Genomic DNA, 19,077 nt, shown 5'->3' on the forward strand with positions numbered 1-19,077 from the left:
ATACACTTATATGAAAGCCACTTTGGGCCCCAAAGGGCACAAGGTTATTCAGAGTCTGAATTTCTGACATGTGACTTAGAAGCGGATCAGAACAGGACTGGATTCCGGACAAGACTATAACTAGTGAATATTTTAACACACTGACATTACGCTAACATTTACACAGGTTTAAGGAAAAAAACCCAAAACATTAATGAGAGTGCTTCTTTAACAAAAACTAAGCCAAATTGCAGATGCAGCAGGTGGAAAATTAACCCCTTCACCACTGGGCGATTTTTCCTCCCCTTCTTCCAAGGGCCCTAATTTTTGTATTTTTCCATCAATATAACCATATGAGGGCTTGTTTTTTGCGGGAAGAGTTGAATGACATAACATAGTGTACTGGAAAGTGGGGATAAAAATTCCAAGTGCGGTGTAATTGCAAAACAAGTGCAATTCCACAATTGTTTTTAGGGTTTTTTTTCTTTTTTTTTTTATTCATTATGTTCACTATATGGTAGTATGATCTGGTAAAATGATTCCCCAACGCAGTACGAGTTTGTAGATACTAAACATGTATAGTTTTACTTTTTTAATTGGTAAAGAAAAAAAATCCTGAAATTTGTTAAAAAAGGAATAGCGTTATTTTTTTAATGCAATATTGAGGTGACCCCCCTCCCCCGAAGAAAACAAAAGAAAAAAAAAAAGACCCTGAATTCTGTTTTGATTTTTTTCCCTCACTCTGCCCTTTACCGATCAGATTAATGGATTTATATTTTGATACATCGGACATTTCTGAACGTGGTGATACCAAAATGTGTAATTTCATTGTTTTATTTTCAATAGGGCGAAAAGGGGGTGGATTTGAACTTTACATATTTTTTCATACTTTTAATTTTTTTTTTTTTATTAGTCCCCTCAAGGGGCTTGATCTGCACTATCCGATTGCTTCTGCTGATCAGAGCGATGACTTCCCCCGCTGTCATGACAACCCATCGGCACCCCGCCCGTGATAGCATTATGGGAGTACCGATGGCAGCAGGGAATGGCGCTATCCCTGCCAGCACAGCGTTTGACTGCGCGATCTAACTAGCTGATCAGATCAGCTGATGTGCGGGGAACAATGTGGGCTCGCTGTGAGGGCTCGCTGTGTGAGCCCACATTATGGCTGGTTTTACACATACGGCATTTTGCCGGATTGCTGGATCCGTCACACTAGAGTACAATGGCATCGCGGTAAGCTCTGGTCACATGCTCCAGTCACATGACAGCATGTGACCGGAGCTTGCCGCGATGCCATTGTACTGTATTGCACTGTACTGGAGTGTGACGGATCTGGCAAACCGGCGAAATGCCGGATGTGTGAAACCGGCCTAAAAGGGACATACACAACCATGGATGTACGGTACATCCATGGTTGTGAAGGGGTTAAATGCCCTTCATAAATGAAAGAACCACGTTAAGGAGCAATAGTTTCACATAATTGTTTTCTGCAGGACTTCATCACTTTTTTACATTGTTCTGAATGAATTTCAGACCACTTTTTACAAAATTGTCTAAGTGTATTGAGGTTTGTGGGCAATCGTTTATGCACCGCTCTATAAAAAAAAAAAAAAAAAAAAGGGAACATCACCAGGATTTTGTCACCTAATCTGAAAGCAGAATAATTTAATGGGCAGAACCTTCAATTTCACCTATGTGTCACTTATTGGGCTGTTTACTGTGGGTTTGATAAAATAATCTGCTAATAAAACTGTTACCACTAAACGACTAGAAAACCTACTGCATGTAGTCGCTGATATTCATGGGCACCGATTGGCAACTTTCTGCCTATGCAAGTGTACACAGGAAGCTGCCAATCAATGGCGTGGGCAGGATTTTACATACCTCAACATTCAGAAAACTGTTAGATATGCAGCAACTAAAATACAGTGGAATCTTGGTTTACGAGAACAATCCGTTCAGGGAGTGTGCTTGTAAACCAAGTTACTTGTCTAGCAAAGCAAAATTTCCCATAGGAAATAATGCAAGCTCAGACAATTCGTTTCACAACTTGTGCAATGTCGCATCCTGGTCCCCTATTGGGCCATTACACACACACACAAACACGCGCACACACAAACACACATACTATGCTCACCTTACCTTCTGTTCCCTCGCCGGCCTCCTGGTTCTTGTAGTCCGCAAGTACAGGATGTGTGTCTGGTAACCATCGCAACCGATGCCGCAGCTTCCGCTTTCAGCGCTTCAGCAGCAGACGTCATACGCAGGAGCCGCTGGCCTCTAACTGGCCAGCGTGCTGACGTCAAAGGCATGAGCCGCTTGCCTCTGATTGGCCAGCGCGCTGCCTTTGAGAAGCGGCTGACAGTGGAAGCTCCTGCAACGTCACGATGGTTACTGGATACAAATCCTGTACCTGCGGACTACAAGAATCGGGAGGCTGGTGAGGGAATGGAAGGTAAGGAGAGCATAACGTGTGTGTGTTTGTATGTGTGTGTATTTGTGGAATAGCACAATAGAGGACCAGGATGGGACATTGCACAAGTTGTGGAATGAATTGTCTGAGCTTCCATTATTTCCTATGGGAAATTTTGCTTTGCTAGACGAATAACTTGGTTTACAAGCAGACTCCAAGAACGATTGTTCTCGTAAACCAAGGTTCCACTGTATTTAAGTTGCTGCATATCTAACCGCTTTCTGAATGTTGAGGTCTGTAAAATCCTGCCCACGCCATTGATTGGCAGTTTTCTGTGTACACTGTGCATAGGCAGAAAGTTTCTAATCAGTGCTCATGAATATGGGCGACTACATGACAGCAAGTTTTCTAGTCGTGTAGTGATAAGTTTTATCAGCAGGAGATTATTTTATCAACCCCACAATAAACGGCCCAATAAGTGACACAGCTGAAATTGAAGGTTGTTTGTACGTGTTTGTGCAGACTGGAAGAGCGGGTCAGAGCGCAGTGAAAGTATGGCACCGGAAGTGTGTGCGGTATTTGCTCGTACAGAAAAGACTGCTCGTAAACTGCGTTACAAATTTACAGCAAACTTTGCTCGTATAGCGAAATACTTGCAAACCAAGTTACTCATAAACCGAGGTTCTACTGGAGTGATTTTATCAAAACGTAAAGTTTGTTAAGTGATACATTGCTGGAGTTAGCGTATCTGCCCCTACAATATGTTGCTCTCACATGAGCATCAAAAACTTAATGACAATTTCCCTTTAAGGTCCTGCACAGCATTTCAATAGGGTTGAATTCTGGACTTTAACTGGGCCATTGCAACACCTTGACTATTTTCCAGCCATGCCTATGTAGATTTACTGGTGTGTTTGGGATCATTGTCCTGTTGCAAAGTCCAAGTTTTGGCCAAACTTGAACTTTTGGATACAATGCCCTACTTCAGACTTTAAAATACTTTGAGATACAGAGGAGCTCACGGTCAACTCAAATCACTAAAAAGGTGCCAAGGTCCTGTTGCTCTAAATGGAAAAAAAAAAAAAAAAAAGCCCAAATCATCTCCCATCCACCAATATGCTTGACAGTTGCCATGAGGTTTTTGCATTAATGTAAAGTGTTTGGTTTCCAACAAATTAGACATGGGGCATTACAGCCAAACATCTAGACACTGTTCTGCTCTGTCCAAAAGGACATTAGTTCAGAAGTCTTGTGTTTTGTTCAAATTCAACTTTGCAAATTTTAGCTATGATTAACACATAGAAAAGTTTTTCTGTAGGCAGCCCTTGCAAACAAGCCATACATGAGCAGTATTTTTTTTTTTCCTAACGGAAACCTTTAGAGTCTGAGCTGTAGATCTTGGGGGTTTTTTTTGCAATTGTTTGGAGCATTGCAGTCTGGACTTGGGGTGACTTTGCTGGAACATCCACTGTGGAAAGACTGTCAACTACAGTGCCTTGCAAAAGTATTTGGCCCCCTTGAATTTTTCAACTTTTTTCCACTTTTCAGGCTTCAAAGATAAAAATTTTAAATTAATGGTGAAGAAGAATAAACAACAATTGGGACACAATTGTGAAGTTGAACGATATTTATTGCTTATTTTAAATTTTTGTAAAAATAAACTTAAAATTGGGGCGTGCAATTTTATTTGGCCCCTTTAAGTTAATACTTTGTAGCGCCATCTTTTGCTGCGATTACAGCTGCAAGTCGCTTGGGGTATGTGTCTATCAGTTTTGCACATCGAGAGACTGAAATTCTTGCCCATTCTTCCTTTGCAAACAGCTGGAGCTGAGTGAGGTTGGATGGAGAGCGTTTGTGAACAGCAGTTTTCATCTCTTTCCACAGATTCTCGATTGGATTCAGGTCTGGACTTTGACTTGGCCATTCTAACACCTGGATATGTTTATTTGTGAACCATTCCATTGTAGATTTTGCTTTTTGTTTGGGATCATTATCTTGTTGGAAGAAAAATCTCCGTCCCAGTCTCAGATCCTGTATTTGGCTCCATCCATCTTCCCATCAATTCTAACCATCTTTCCTGTCTATGCTGAAGCAAAGCCGGCCGAAACCATGATGCTGCCATCACCATGTTTGACAGTGGGGATGGGATGGTGTGTTCAGGGTGATGAGCTGTGTTGCTTTTATGCCAAACATATTGTTTGGCATTGTGTCCAATAAGTTTGATTTTGGTTTCATTTGACCAGAGCACCTTCTTTCACATGTTTGATGTGTCTCCCAGGAGGCTTGTGGCAAACTTTAAACAACACTTTTTATGGATATCTTTGAGAAATGGCTTTCTTCTTGCCACTCTTCTATAAAGGCCAGATTTGTACAGTGTATGACTGATTATTGTCCTATGGACAGACTCTCCCACCTCAGCTGTAGATCTCTGCAGTTCATCCAGAGTGATCCTGGGCCTCTTGGCTGCATCTCTGATCAGTCTTCTCCTTGTTTGACATAACATTTTTGAGGGACGTCTGGATCTTGGTAGATTTGCAGTACTATGATACTCCTTCCATTTCAATATGATCGCTTGCACAGTGCTCCTTGGGATGTTTAAAGTTTTGGAATTTTTTTTGCAGCCAAATCCGGCTTTAAACTTCTCCACAACAGTATCACGGACCTGCCTGTTGTGTTCCTTGGTCTTCATGATGCTCTCTGTGCTTTAAACAGAACACTGAGACTATCACAGAGCAGGTGCATTTATACGGAGACTTTATTACACACAGGTGGCTTATATTTATCATCAACAGTCATTTAGGACAACATTGGATCATTCAGAGATCCTCAAACTTCTGGAGTGAGTTTGTTGCACTGAAAGGAAAGGGGACGAATAATATTGCATGCCCCAATTTTCAGTTATTTATATTAAACAAAAATTTAAAAATAAACAAAAAAATATCGTTCACCTTCACAATTGTCTCCCACTTGTTGATTCTTCACCATAAAAATGTTAATGTTATCTTTATGTTTGAAGCCTGAAATGTGGGAAAAGTTTGAAAAATTCAAGGAAGCCGAATACTTTTGTAAGTCACTATCTTTAATGTTTTCAACTTGTGAATAATCTCTCCCACCGTAGAATGATTGACTCCATATTATATGCCTTCGAACTCATTGAAGACTGATGGGCAGCGTGAATTGCTTGTGTAAGATCACTGTAGATGTCTTCCCTCATTGACATTGTGTTAACACATGCCTGAATGCTCCAGTCCAGCTGATGAACAATTGATCAAGTGCATTTGATTAGCACGACATGGTAGCTAGCTACTTAACATTTTAAATTCCAATGGAGGAAGTAAAAGGAGCACAAAGTTTCACACACAGCTTCTGCATTTCTTGCCTACTTTTTGTTAAATAATAACAGTGTAATCTGTCGTGTGTTGCCGTTCATTTAATGTTATACAACACTCATACATGTCTGTATGTCTCCAATAGAATCTTAGTGAATTGATAAGAAGCTTCCAAAGCAAAAGCTATATTGTGAAAAAAATATTGGTTAATGGGGCGGAAAATATATATCATGAGACGTCAAGCAGTAATTGAGAAGTCACTCAAGCAAGATCAACAGTCTATAACAATGCTGGTAGTCTGTCTCGCATACAGTCAAATTAGCTCATATCCTCTTCAAAGGCTTGTAGGCTCTAACCAGTAATACATTTCTATATCACGAAACAGAACAAATGAGCTTTTATAGGTTTGAGTTTTGGCAGTGTATCCTAGAAAGATACAAAGTTTGCCACAGAATATTTTAAGACGTTTCATAAACAAATTAGAATCTAATAAAACGTACCAAGTACATCTTTGTTCCCTCCTCTCGCTCTATCTCCAAGGCCATTCTTCTTATAAACTTAGAAGCTTCTTCTTTGCTGTTGGACTGAGCTTTTAGGACATATGGATATTCCTTTGCCTGTTTTGGAGAGGTTTGTTAATGAAAATGTATCAAAAGGAACTAAAATATACAGTCTTGGCCAAAAATGTTGGCACCCTTAAAGTTGTTCCAGAAAATGAAGTTTTTCTCCCAGAAAATTATTACATTTACATGTTATACACGTTATTTTCCTTTGTGTGTATTGGAACAAAAAAAAAAACAAACACAGGAAGAAAAAAAAAGTCAAATTAGACACAATTTCAGATAAAATCCAAAATGTGGCCAGTCAATATTGTTAGCATCTTTCAGAAGTTGTGGGTAAACAACTTTGTTTCATACATTTGATGCTGCAAGCTCACCTGCGGCAAGGAACAGACGTGGGCAATATGAAAATCATCAACTGTACATGCATGTATGCTTTTCACTTATTTTATTTCTTCAACCACCGTACACATCCCGATACTGCAGAAACAGATACAAATACTCACCAGATAAAGCTTACGGTGTCCAAAACCAGCCAAATGCTCCACCATTGGGTCTAGCTCTATGTCACATTCACAAAGCTCACAAAAATATTTGTGCACAATTTGATTTTTTGGCATTCGAATTTGATATTCTAGGACATACTCCAAACCTACAGGAAAAAAAATAAAAAAAAGAAGGCTTCCTGTAAATAGGCTATTGCAAATTAAAAAGCGTTCCTATCACCATAGTGCAATTTTTTTTTTCAATTTAAAGTGAACCAGTCAGGTCTAATATGCACTGAGAACCACGAGCAGTTCTGGATGCATATTGCTATTCCCTGCCTAACCCTCCCTGTATACACAAGCATAGATAAAGAGATATTTAGAGAAAGTATTTCTAATGATCTTTTACCGTATGCTAATGAGCGAGGGGCCTAGTCACAAGGGCATTAGTTCTCAAGCCAGTCTCAACCATTAGCATGTTAGCATGCCCACAGGGGCGTACTAACATGCTAATGAATGCGCAGCGTCACAAAATGATCTCACTCAGCTGTCCGCCGCCATCACGTCCGACAGGGGATTTCAGCTCAGAGCGCATGACCCCGGAGTTTGGGTCATGTGCACTACTTCAGTTTGAAGCCAGGACACGTATACCCAGCTTCATAGTGCGCATGACCGAAACTCTGGGGTCATGCGCACTGAGCTGAAATCCAGTGTTGGGCGGTGATTAGGTGAGTGAGATCATCCTCTGACACTGCGCACTCATTAGCATGTTAGCACGCCCCTGTGGGAGTGCTAACATACTAATGTGGCGACTGGCTGGGGAACTAATGCCCAGGGGGCTAGGCCTCTCTCTCATTAGCATACGGTAAAAGATCTTTAGAAATACTTTTTCTAAAGATCTCTATCTAGTGTATACAGGGACAGTTAGGCAGGGACTAGCAATATGCACCCAGAACTGCTCATGGTTCTGGGTGCATATTGGACCTGACAGGTTCCCTTTAAAGGGAATCTGTCAGTAGGATCAACCCTCTTAAGCCAAATATATGGATAAATATGTCATAGAAAGCTGAATAAAAGGATATCATAATATCTGTGATCCGATGTCTGATGTCAGAGAAATCCATATTTTTCTAAGGTTGCTTTCACACTGCATTCCGATCTCCAGTCAATGGTTCCGTCAGAACACGCAAAACGGGTTTTGGATGAATGCGCCGACGGGGCCACTGACTATAATGATGCAGACAGTCTCACAATGTGCTCTGTTGTGTACCATTTTTGGGAGTAAACACTTACTGGAGGCGGCCTCCCAGACTTACTCCAGTAAGCGTTTACTCCCGAAAATAGTGCACAACAGAGTACACTGTCTGCACCATTATAGTCAGTGGCCCTGTCTGTGTCTACATCCGAAACCTGTTTTGCGGGGTGTTCTGATGGAAGCCCTGACGGGATCACTGAATGGAAATCTGAATGCCATGTGAAAGGTCCCCAACATGTAAATGAGCTCTTTTAGGCTATGTGCCGGGCCATGACCTACATGAGAATCTTCTTCCAGATCTTATTTTAATATAAGAGGGAGTCATCATTGTGTCACATGTAGCCAACGAAGGACAATCGATCAGATCTTTCTTCTTACAAATGCATTCGCTGCAACTTATCCAGTTCTGCTGAATTGCAACACTGGCTGCCTGTGAGATGGAAGATTAAGCACTGAGAGGTCACCTGCAAATGTGTGTTATAATCACACACAGTTCTGCGCAGGTTGGGATCAGACAGGAGCCATTACACATCACTCTGCTAATGCCTCCTATTTCAAATAAGCTCTGGAGGAAGATTCTCATGCAGATCAATGTCCTGCCAACAGCCTGGAACAGCTCATTTACATGTAAAAATTCTCTGCACGGACGCCCGCACGCCATGCTCTTTTCTGCACGGACGCCCGCACGCCATGCTCTTTTCTGCACGGACGCCCGCACGCCATGCTCTTTTCTGCACGGACGCCCGCACGCCATGCTCTTTTCTGCACGGACGCCCGCACGCCATGCTCTTTTCTGCACAGACGCCCGCACGCCATGCTCTTTTCTGCACAGACGCCCGCACGCCATGCTCTTTTCTGCACAGACGCCCGCACGCCATGCTCTTTTCTGCACAGACGCCCGCACGCCATGCTCTTTTCTGCACAGACGCCCGCACGCCATGCTCTTTTCTGCACAGACGCCCGCACGCCATGCTCTTTTCTGCACAGACGCCCGCACGCCATGCTCTTTTCTGCACAGACGCCCGCACGCCATGCTCTTTTCTGCACAGACGCCCGCACGCCATGCTCTTTTCTGCACAGACGCCCGCACGCCATGCTCTTTTCTGCACAGACGCCCGCACGCCATGCTCTTTTCTGCACAGACGCCCGCACGCCATGCTCTTTTCTGCACAGACGCCCGCACGCCATGCTCTTTTCTGCACAGACGCCCGCACGCCATGCTCTTTTCTGCACAGACGCCCGCACGCCATGCTCTTTTCTGCACAGACGCCCGCACGCCATGCTCTTTTCTGCACAGACGCCCGCACGCCATGCTCTTTTCTGCACAGACGCCCGCACGCCATGCTCTTTTCTGCACAGACGCCCGCACGCCATGCTCTTTTCTGCACGGACGCCCGCACGCCATGCTCGCCACGGACGCCCGCACGCCATGCTCGCCACGGACGCCCGCACGCCATGCTCGGCACGGACGCCCGCACGCCATGCTCGGCACGGACACCCGCACGCCATGCTCGGCACGGACACCCGCACGCCATGCTCGGCACGGACACCCGCACGCCATGCTCGGCACGGACACCCGCACGCCATGCTCGGCACGGACACCCGCACGCCATGCTCGGCACGGACACCCGCACGCCATGCTCGGCACGGACACCCGCACGCCATGCTCGCCACGGACGCCCGCACGCCATGCTCGGCACGGACGCCCGCACGCCATGCTCGGCACGGACACCCGCACGCCATGCTCGGCACGGACACCCGCACGCCATGCTCGGCACGGACACCCGCACGCCATGCTCGGCACGGACACCCGCACGCCATGCTCGGCACGGACACCCGCACGCCATGCTCGGCACGGACGCCCGCACGCCATGCTCGCCACGGACGCCCGCACGCCACGGACGCCCGCACGCCATGCTCGCCACGGACGCCCGCACGCCATGCTCGGCACGGACGCCCGCACGCCATGCTCGGCACGGACACCCGCACGCCATGCTCGGCACGGACACCCGCACGCCATGCTCGGCACGGACACCCGCACGCCATGCTCGGCACGGACACCCGCACGCCATGCTCGGCACGGACACCCGCACGCCATGCTCGGCACGGACACCCGCACGCCATGCTCGGCACGGACACCCGCACGCCATGCTCGGCACGGACACCCGCACGCCATGCTCGGCACAGACACCCGCACGCCATGCTCGGCACGGACACCCGCACGCCATGCTCTACATAACCAAGCTACTAAAAGACTGCAGAAAAGACTGCAGATAAGCAAACAAGTAGCTAAGTGTAAAGAGATCCTTAGACAGCATTTATTAATGTGCTGTATACCAACTGGTTCAACAAAACAATGTCTTTTAAAGTTCCATATTTTAGTGAACTGTTTCCCCAATCGTGTAGCTGAAATGTATCTCTGTGGTACATTTTCCACACAAGCACCTTAATATGAATACTTTAGACTGTTTTCTAAAAACCTACCAATTAGAGGCTCCCTGTCTCTTCTGGATATGTAATCGCTTAACTTCGCAATCTCCCTTCCGCTGCCCTCAGTAGTGACTTCTGCAAAATAATCAAACAATTGTAATCAGGTGCACACACAACATACATAGAGAGGAGTTGCCTTATAAATTTCCTATTTGAAAAGCCCCTTAAAGACTGCATTCATACATCCGTGTGTTATCATCTGAGGGAAGCAGATTGATTGATTTATCACACCTCATTCTTTTTCTCCACTGAAGTGCGCCGCTTGCCTCCAGCTATAGTGGGCTTTATCAAAATCAGTACAGCTTTAAAATCTTGATCCAAAAACAAAAAGCTATACTTGACAAATGGAATATGGTGTTCAATATTTTGAGTGCTTCAAGTACCTCATTTTGGCATTTCCTAGCCAGTCATTGAAAACAGTAAAGGCTGGTGTGTTTATGGTGCACAGCAGATCATCAGAGATCAAGTCAGAAGTCCAAAAAACGGATTTTTGTGTACTCACCGTAAAATCATTTTCTCTTAGGCCGGTTTCACACATCCGGCTTTTTGCAGTTTTGCTGGATCCGGCGCTCTCCCGTACAGTTAATACAGTACAATGACAGAGCAACAAGCGCCGGTCACATGCTGTCATGTGACCGGCGCATGTGACCCGGAAGTTACAGCGCTGTCATTGTACTGTATTATCTGTACGGGAGAGCGCCGGATCCGGTAAAACGGCAAAAAGCCGGATGTGTGAAACCAGCCTTAGCCATCATTGGGGGACACAGGACCATGGGTGTTATGCTGCCTATCCATAGAAGGACACTAAGTAGATGCAAAAGCATAGCTCCTCCTCTGCAGTATACACCCCCTGGCCGGGCCAGGCAACCTCACTTTTAGTACACAAGCAGTAAAAGAAAAACCAGTAAAAACTTCTCAACAGAGGAACATGAGAAAAGAAGAGTCATAACCAAATAAGGTACTGAGAGAACGAAGGCCCAACAGGGCAACAGGGTGGGTGCTGTGTCCCCCAATGATGGCTAAGAGAAAACGATTTTACGGTGAGTACACAAAAATCCGTTTTTCTCTGACGCCTCATTGGGCGACACAGGAACATGGGACGTCCTAAATCAGTCCATGTGTGGGAAACATAAAAGAAGACAACACAACCCAAGGACTAGGAACCAGTCCCAGACAGCCTGGAGCGCCTACTGAGAGAGGTGCTCTACTGCCGTTTGCAGAATTTTCCTACCCAGATTTGCCTCAGTTGAAACCTGGGTATGGACTCTAATGCTTTGAAAACGTATGTAGGCTAGACCAGGTCGCAGCCTTACACACCTGTTCCACTGAAGCCTGATGCCGAATGGCCCACGAAGCGCCAACTGCTCGCGTGGAATGAGCCCGCAGCCCACTAGGAATGAGCTTGAGTTGCAAGCGGTAGACTTCCTGGATCGCAGAGCGAATCCAGCGAGCCAGAGTCGCCTTTGAAGTTGCCTGTCCCTTCTTAGGCCCCTCAGCAATGACAAACAAAGTCAGTTTTCCTAAAGGGGCCTGTCCTGGATATGTAATATCTGAGAGCTCTGACGAGGTCTAACGAATGCAGAGACCTTGCCACCCTATGAACTGGGTGTGGACAAAAAGGCAGGCAGAACAATGTCCTCGTTCAAATGAAACGGGGTAAGAACCTTTGGAAGGAAATCCGGAAGGGGGCCCAGAACCACCTTGTCCTGGTGAAAGATCAGAAAAGGCTCGCGGCAAGAGAGTGCTGCTAGCACCGAAACCCGTCTGATGGACGTAATTGCCACCAGGAATGTTACCTTCCAGGACAGAAGAGCAAGGGAGGATTCCTTGAGGGGTTCAAAGGGAGACCTCTGGAGACCGTCCAGAACGAGGTTGAGGTCCCATGGGTCCAGCGGCCGTTTGTACGGGGGAACTAGATGGGAAACGTCCTGGAGGAAGGTCTTGACTTGCAGTTTTTGAGCCAGGCGGCATTGGTAGAAGATTGAGAGCGCTGAGACCTGCCCTTTAAAAGGGAACTGAGAGCCAACCCCGCTTGCAAGCCAGACTGTAGAAAGTCGAGAATTCTGGGGATGGCCAGAGGCATAGGCTGGACGTTAGTTTCCCTGCACCATGAAAGGAAGATTGTCCACGTACGGTGGTAAATGCGGGATGAAGCAGGCTTTCGGGCACTGATCATGGTGGAAATAACCGCGGGGGAGAATCCCGCTCTTGTTAATACCCAGGTCTCAATGGCCATGCCGTCAGCTTCAGGGCTCTGGAGTTCTGATGGGAAATGGGCCCTTGGGTCAGCAAGTTTGGGATGTCTGGAAGGCGCCACGGTGCGTCTGTAAGCATTTGTACTAATTCGGCGTACCAGGCGCGCCTGGGCCAGTCCGGTGCTATCAGTATCACCGGGACTCCCTCTGCCTTGATCTTCCTGATTACCCGCGGCAGCAGGGGTAGAGGTGGAAATATGTAAGGCAGGCGGAAGTGGTGCCAGAAGCAAACTAGAACATCCGCGCCGATGGACTGTGGGTCGCGTGACCTGGCTATGAACGCGGGTACCTTTGCATTCAACCTTGAGGCCATTAGGTCCACGTCTGGTGTGCCCCAGCGAGTGCAGATGTGTAGAAACATCTGGGTGGAGAGATCATTCTCCGGCGGCAAGTCCTTGGCGACTCAGAAAGTCTGCTGCCCAGTTCTCTACCCCCGGTATGTGTACCGCTGATATCACTGATCCCGTCGATTCGGCCCAGCTGAGGATCTTGTGGGCCTCGAGATAAGCCGCTTTGCTGCGGGTGCCCCCCTGCCGATTGATCTAGGCTACAGCTGCCGCATTGTCCGATTGGACTCGAATCTGACGACCTGCTAGCAGAGGGCAGAACGCTCTGAGCGCGAGGAAGATCGCGCGGAGTTCCAGGATGTTTATGGGTAGGGAAGACTCCTGGGGCATCCAATGTCCTTGAGCAGTGTGGTGCCGGTACACTGCTCCCCAGCCTAGGAGGCTGGTGTCCGTGGTCAGGACCAGCAAGTTCACTGGGAGAAAAGATCTCCCCTTCGATAGGGATGAGGACCGAAGCCACCAGCAGAGTGCATACCTGACTGAAGGAGTCAGGTGAAGATGTCTGTCCAGGAAGAAGGGGCTCTTGTCCCAGGCCGCTAGAAGGGCTAGCTGCAGTGGGTGGAGGTGCAGTTGAGCAAAGGGTACTGCTTCCATAGCCGCCACCATCCTGCCGAGCACTTTCATGCTGAATCGAATGGAGCAAGACGGAGGACGTAGAAGGCAGTGTACCGCTCGTTGAAGAGCGATCGCCTTGTCCTGAGGGAGAAAGATCAAGCCCCGACGGGTGTCCAGGGACATGCCCAGGAAGGTGATGGATCGTGATGGGATCGGGGATGATTTGTCTAGATTCACTAGCCACCCTAAGCGGGATAGGGTGTTTACAGTGATCTGTACGCTGGTTGAGCAGTCGCGGAAGGAGGGGGCCTTGATGAGGAGGTCGTCCAAGTAAGGGAGAACGACTACTCCCCTGGCGTGAAGGATGCTCATAGCGGCCGCCATGACTTTGGTGAAGACCCTTGGTGCGGTGGCAAGGCCGAAGGGTAGAGCTACGAATTGAAAGTGGGAGTCCTGAACTGCGAAGCGTAGGAACTTTTGGTGATCTGGGGAGATGGGTATGTGCAGGTACATGTCCTTGATGTCTATGGAGGCGAGGAATTCCCCTTCGACCATGGATGCAATAATGGACCTTAGGGACTCCATTCTGAATCTCTGTACGTGCACATGTTTGTTCAGGTGTTTGAGGTCCAGGATGGGTCGAACTGACCAACCTTTTTGGGGACCAAAGAGGTTGGAATAAAAACCCCCGAACTTCTCGTCGTCTGGGACAGGTATTATCACTCCTGCTGTTTGGAGCGAGTGGATTGCTGAGAAAAAAGCTTTGCGTCGTTTTCGAGTCTTTGGGGGGTTTGAGAGAAAGAACCGACTCGGGGGTCGGGTCCAAAATTCTATGTGGTAACCGGAAGACACAAGGTCTCACACCCATTTGTCGTCTGAGGCGGCAGCCCAGATGTGTTGAAAGAGCCGCAGACGACCTCCTACAATGAGTGGGTCTTCCGGGGCGCCGAAGGAGTCATGAGGGGGGAAAACGTCGTGGCCGAGTCTCCCTAGTCCTGGGCTGTTTTGGTCTAGGCTGCCATGACAAAGTGGGTTTCGGGGAGAGTTGAGGTCAGTCGGTCCCTGCGTAGTCCGCGGCTGGTGGCGGGGACAGCACGGGATGTCGACCAACAAAATGAGTTCCGAAAGGAGCGGAACGAGGACTGTGGACGTCTGGTGAAGGACGTCCTGGACTTCAGCTGGGGGAGAAAGGTACTCTTTCCTCCCGTGGCGTCAGAAATGAGCTTGTCCAGACGTTCACCAAACAATCGGTCTGGAAAAAAGGGAAGGCCCGTGAGAGACTTCTTGGAGGCAGAGTCCGCTCCCCATTGTCGGAGCCAGAGAGCTCTACGGATGGCTATGGCATTTGAGGCGGCAAACGCTGCGCAGGTAGCAGCGTCCATGGAGGCCTGCATGAGGTACTCCGCCGCAGCGGCAATTTGAGCTGTTACCTCTGTAAAGGTATGAGTGAACTGGGATTCCTCAAGCGAATTGTTAAGGGAGTCTGCCCAGACCGAGATCGCCTTTGCGACCCACACAGAGGCTAAGGAGGGCGAGAGGGAGGAACCCGCAGCCTCAAAAGCAGAGCGGGCGAGGTGCTCCACCTGTCTGTCGGGTCCTTGATTGAGGAACCATCGGGTAAAGACAGGAGCGTCTTTGTGGTAAGGCGGGAGACCGGGGGGGGTCGACCGAGGGCGGACCGGCCCAGCCCTTAGGGGCAGGTGAGGCAAAAGGGTATCGGGACTCCATGAGTTTTCGGTTACTGAAGCGCCTGTCCGGCTTCTCCCTTTGCTTTGTGAGGATATCCTGAAACTTTGGGTGATCAGTAAAAACCTTTTGGGGTTTCCTTGCCCTCTTAAAGAAGACCACATGGTCAGTGGTAGTGGATGGGGGATCCTCCACATGCAGAGTTTGGTTGATTGCTGCTATAAGGGAGTCTATTGCAGTTTGATCATCTGGGGTGTTTGAAACCAAGGAATCCTCCTGGTACAAACAGCATTCTCCCTCCTCCAGCTCTTCAGAAGCCGTGGAGCGTGCGGGAGAGCCTGCCCTGTGTGCTCCCGAGGGAGAGTCATGGGGGCCATGAGAGTGTGCTGGAGACACCCGGCCGTGTGCTCTTTTCCTGATTCCTGCAACCGGTGAAGCATGTGCCCGGATTACCTCAGAAGGATCCTCCATACGGGTATCCTCAGGCTGCGTTCCGTCCAGGGGCCCAGAAGGGTGTGGAGGACAACATTGCATAGCCAGAACCAGGTTCTGTGACAGTTTTTCCATGGATTGAGACAGAAACTGTGCCCATTCCTGTGGGCTGGGAGCCCTAGGCTCTGGGCTGACGGTTGCGGCGGTGGTGGCAGGGGGGTCTTGGGGGGCTATAGGGGCACAGGACTCACAGAGAGAAGAGGTGTGTTTTCGTGGTAGGTCAGCGTGGCAGGCAGTGCAGGCTGAATAATAGACTATGTGGGCCTTAGCACTCTTAGTGCCCTTAGAATTCTGCATGTTCCTAATAGGAGTATGCCAGGAGGGGGAGCAATGGTCAGCAGAGCTAGAAGTGAAGCAAGCACCTCACCAGAATCAGCCGATGGCCCTGTCCTCAGGAAGGAGTAAGCTCTGTGGAGATCTTTGCACGCTTTCCTGGGGGGCAAAGCTTATCGCGGCCGCGGGGGGTGGGGCTTAGCGCTAAAAGAGCGCGAAGAAGAAGTCAGTGTGCCGCCCCTGCTGTGGGTAGTAAAAAAACGGCGGGAAGGAGCTTCTGACAGTTTTCCTCCCTCCCCCTCCAGTCAGCACGCAGCTTGTCACTGGTGGTTATCTCTGCCGGCTTTTCTGCTAGAGCAATAACCAGAGCAAATAAACAGCGTGAGTTTCTGAGCCCTGGGCCCTCCCCCCTGCCACCGGTAAATTATCTGTGCAGGACTTTCTGCAAACAGCAAGTGACTTCCCCCTCCTCCAGCCAGCAAGCTAGAGAAAAGTTAACACTGTGTTCAGGATCCCTGGGGCTCTCCTCCTTGCAATCAGCAAGGGACTTTCTCATAATAAATACTGTAAATTCAGCAGTCCTGGGAGCCTTCCCTGCACCGTCTTTTCTCCCTTTGTCTGGGAAACTAGTCAGGGGGGATCTCACCTTAAACACTGCTTCAGTCCAGGCAGTGGAAATAGCAGAGTCGGCTTGCTGTGTCCGGTCACACAGGTGCCATGTTTAACTCAGAGCCTGCAAAGAGGGGCTGAGGAATTGTGCCTCTGTCCTGGGCTCTGGAAAATCTGTCTGTGGAACAAGTCGTCCAGCCCAGGATCCAGCGTCGCAGGATGGGGTACGGGGAGGGGACACTCCACGTTCCCGCCCGTTGATGGTAGTGGGAGATCGGTCCCAAAAGGAAACCATTGCCCTCAAAAAATAAACCTTGAAAGGAAGTGCCTCCTACAGACACCAAGCTAAAACTGAGGCTGCCTGGCCCGGCCAGGGGGTGTATACTGCAGAGGAGGAGCTATGCTTTTGCATCTTGGTGTCCTCCTATGGATAGGCAGCATAACACCCATGGTCCTGTGTCCCCCAATGAGGCATCAGAGAAAGAATGCTTGGTTATCATTCAAAACAACAACAACAACAAAAAAAAAAAAACTTGTTAATGGCTTTCCTTCAAAAACTAGCAAACAATTAAAGGGAAACGGTCACCAGGTTTCTCTCTTATAAGCTTCGGCCACTAACAATACTGTATACAAGAGCCCAGGCTGCGCTGTGTAACATAAATAACACCTTTATTATACTCACCTAGGGGGTGGTCCAGTCCCATGGGTGTCACTACTCTCAGTTCAGCACCTCCTCTTTTCTTGTGATTGCTGTCTCTTGCCTGGCCCAGTGTGCATGACGTATCCTGGGTCATTCACAGAGAGGCCTACACTGCGCATGTGCACTTTGATCTGCCCTACTGAGGGTAGAGCAAAGTACTGTAATGTGCAAGTGCGAGAAAAGGTTAAGGGAAAAAAAAACAAAACGACCACCTGCACATGCGCACTACAGTGCTTTGATCTACCCTCAGCCGGGCAGATCAAAGTGTGCATGCGCAGGAGTGCAATAGAGGCCCCTCTGAATAACGCAGGACAATAATCGCATAAGTTGGAGGAGATGGCGGCCCAAGAGCAGCGACACCCATCGGACAGCCCCCTAGATGCGTATTATAAAAGTCTTTTTTACATTCTACAGAGCAGCCTGGGCTCTTATATCATTCTGGTATAAAAAGGGCTTGCTGGTGGTGGCCACAGATCATAAGGGAAAAACCTGGTGACAAGTACCCTTTGAATGTTTATTTTGTGCATAGCCATCTTGCAAACGTCTCCGAAAACCCTGGGGCAGTCAGTGATGAGCAAGGTGAACGATTCCACCAAGATTTGAAGGTCATGGAGGAATGGTATCTGGGTAGATGGGATGTACTTATGATGGCTGACTATTGTTGGATGATCAGGCGAGATTGTGTAAAGATTGAACACCATGAAAAGCTAGAAAGGTAATTTTTACCTCAACTGCTATCCTTACAACTGACTTTCAGTAAAAAAAAACCTAAACAAAACAAAACAAAAACATCCTGTGTGTGAACAATATAGCCTTAAATGTAATCTGCAGGCAGGTTTTTGCTACCTCATCTGAGAGCACCATGATGTAGGCAAAGAGATCCTGAATCCAACAATGTATCACTTACATTACTGGATGCAGCCGCCCTGATACAAAACAGAATTTTTTGATTTAGCCATGTAGCCCAGCTGTTCCACCCATGACAGGCTCTCTATAGAGACTATACATTGACAGTGAGGTGTCAATAAGAGGAAGGGACATGCCGGACTACTATGCGTGTTAGTGACATTGTAGTCCGAGCATTGAGAAGTCCCGCTGTTGAAACAAACATGGCAAACAACAGACTGGAACTTGACAACAGAGGCATCCGTGAATTCTCTGTGGTAAGCCTTGCAGCATGCTGGCTTCAGTTTACATAGCAAAAACCTGCTGATAGATTCCCTTTAAATAAACATTACATTCAGGTTATTTTTTTGCATTATTTTTTATTCAATATACATTTTGTATGGTTTTGAAAACAAAGAGGGTATTCTACAGCTTACCATGTTGGTGTGAAAATCTGAAGTCACTTATATTCAGATTGTGTTCCTCAGTGTTATTTGACACTGTTTTTTTAGCTAAGTTCTATCACTTGAAAATTGGTATTTTATTTTCATATTTCTATGTTTATTTAAAAAAAAAAAAAAAAATCCGCAATCTTGTAATATTTATTTATTTTTTTTATTTTTTTTTAACATTCTCGGTCCACACAATCCCCTGATCACAATAGGTGACTCTGCTCCACTTCCCCTTTGAGACAGCTCATTTGTCTGAGGTCCATGTGGTCTTCTCTAAACAAAAAATTAAAATCTAAAAGAATCCCCACT

The 19,077-nt window shown here is 47.5% G+C and overlaps 1 protein-coding gene across 2 annotated transcripts in view; it reads right to left on the minus strand.

The window, feature by feature from the left end:
• The window catches only part of LOC142243230 (uncharacterized), a 255,092-nt gene that overhangs the window by 60,483 nt on the left and 175,532 nt on the right, over positions 1-19,077 (minus strand). For both annotated transcript variants that reach the window (XM_075314907.1, XM_075314906.1), the window contains 3 exons: positions 10,509-10,589; positions 6,791-6,936; positions 6,225-6,341 (listed from right to left, as the gene is read on the minus strand). In XM_075314907.1, coding sequence (XP_075171022.1) covers positions 6,225-6,341; positions 6,791-6,936; positions 10,509-10,589 — 344 coding nt within the window. The remainder of the gene's footprint in view (positions 1-6,224; positions 6,342-6,790; positions 6,937-10,508; positions 10,590-19,077) is intronic.

The sequence above is a fragment of the Anomaloglossus baeobatrachus genome, chromosome 6, assembly GCF_048569485.1.
Source record: "Anomaloglossus baeobatrachus isolate aAnoBae1 chromosome 6, aAnoBae1.hap1, whole genome shotgun sequence".
Taxonomy (NCBI): domain Eukaryota; kingdom Metazoa; phylum Chordata; class Amphibia; order Anura; family Aromobatidae; genus Anomaloglossus; species Anomaloglossus baeobatrachus.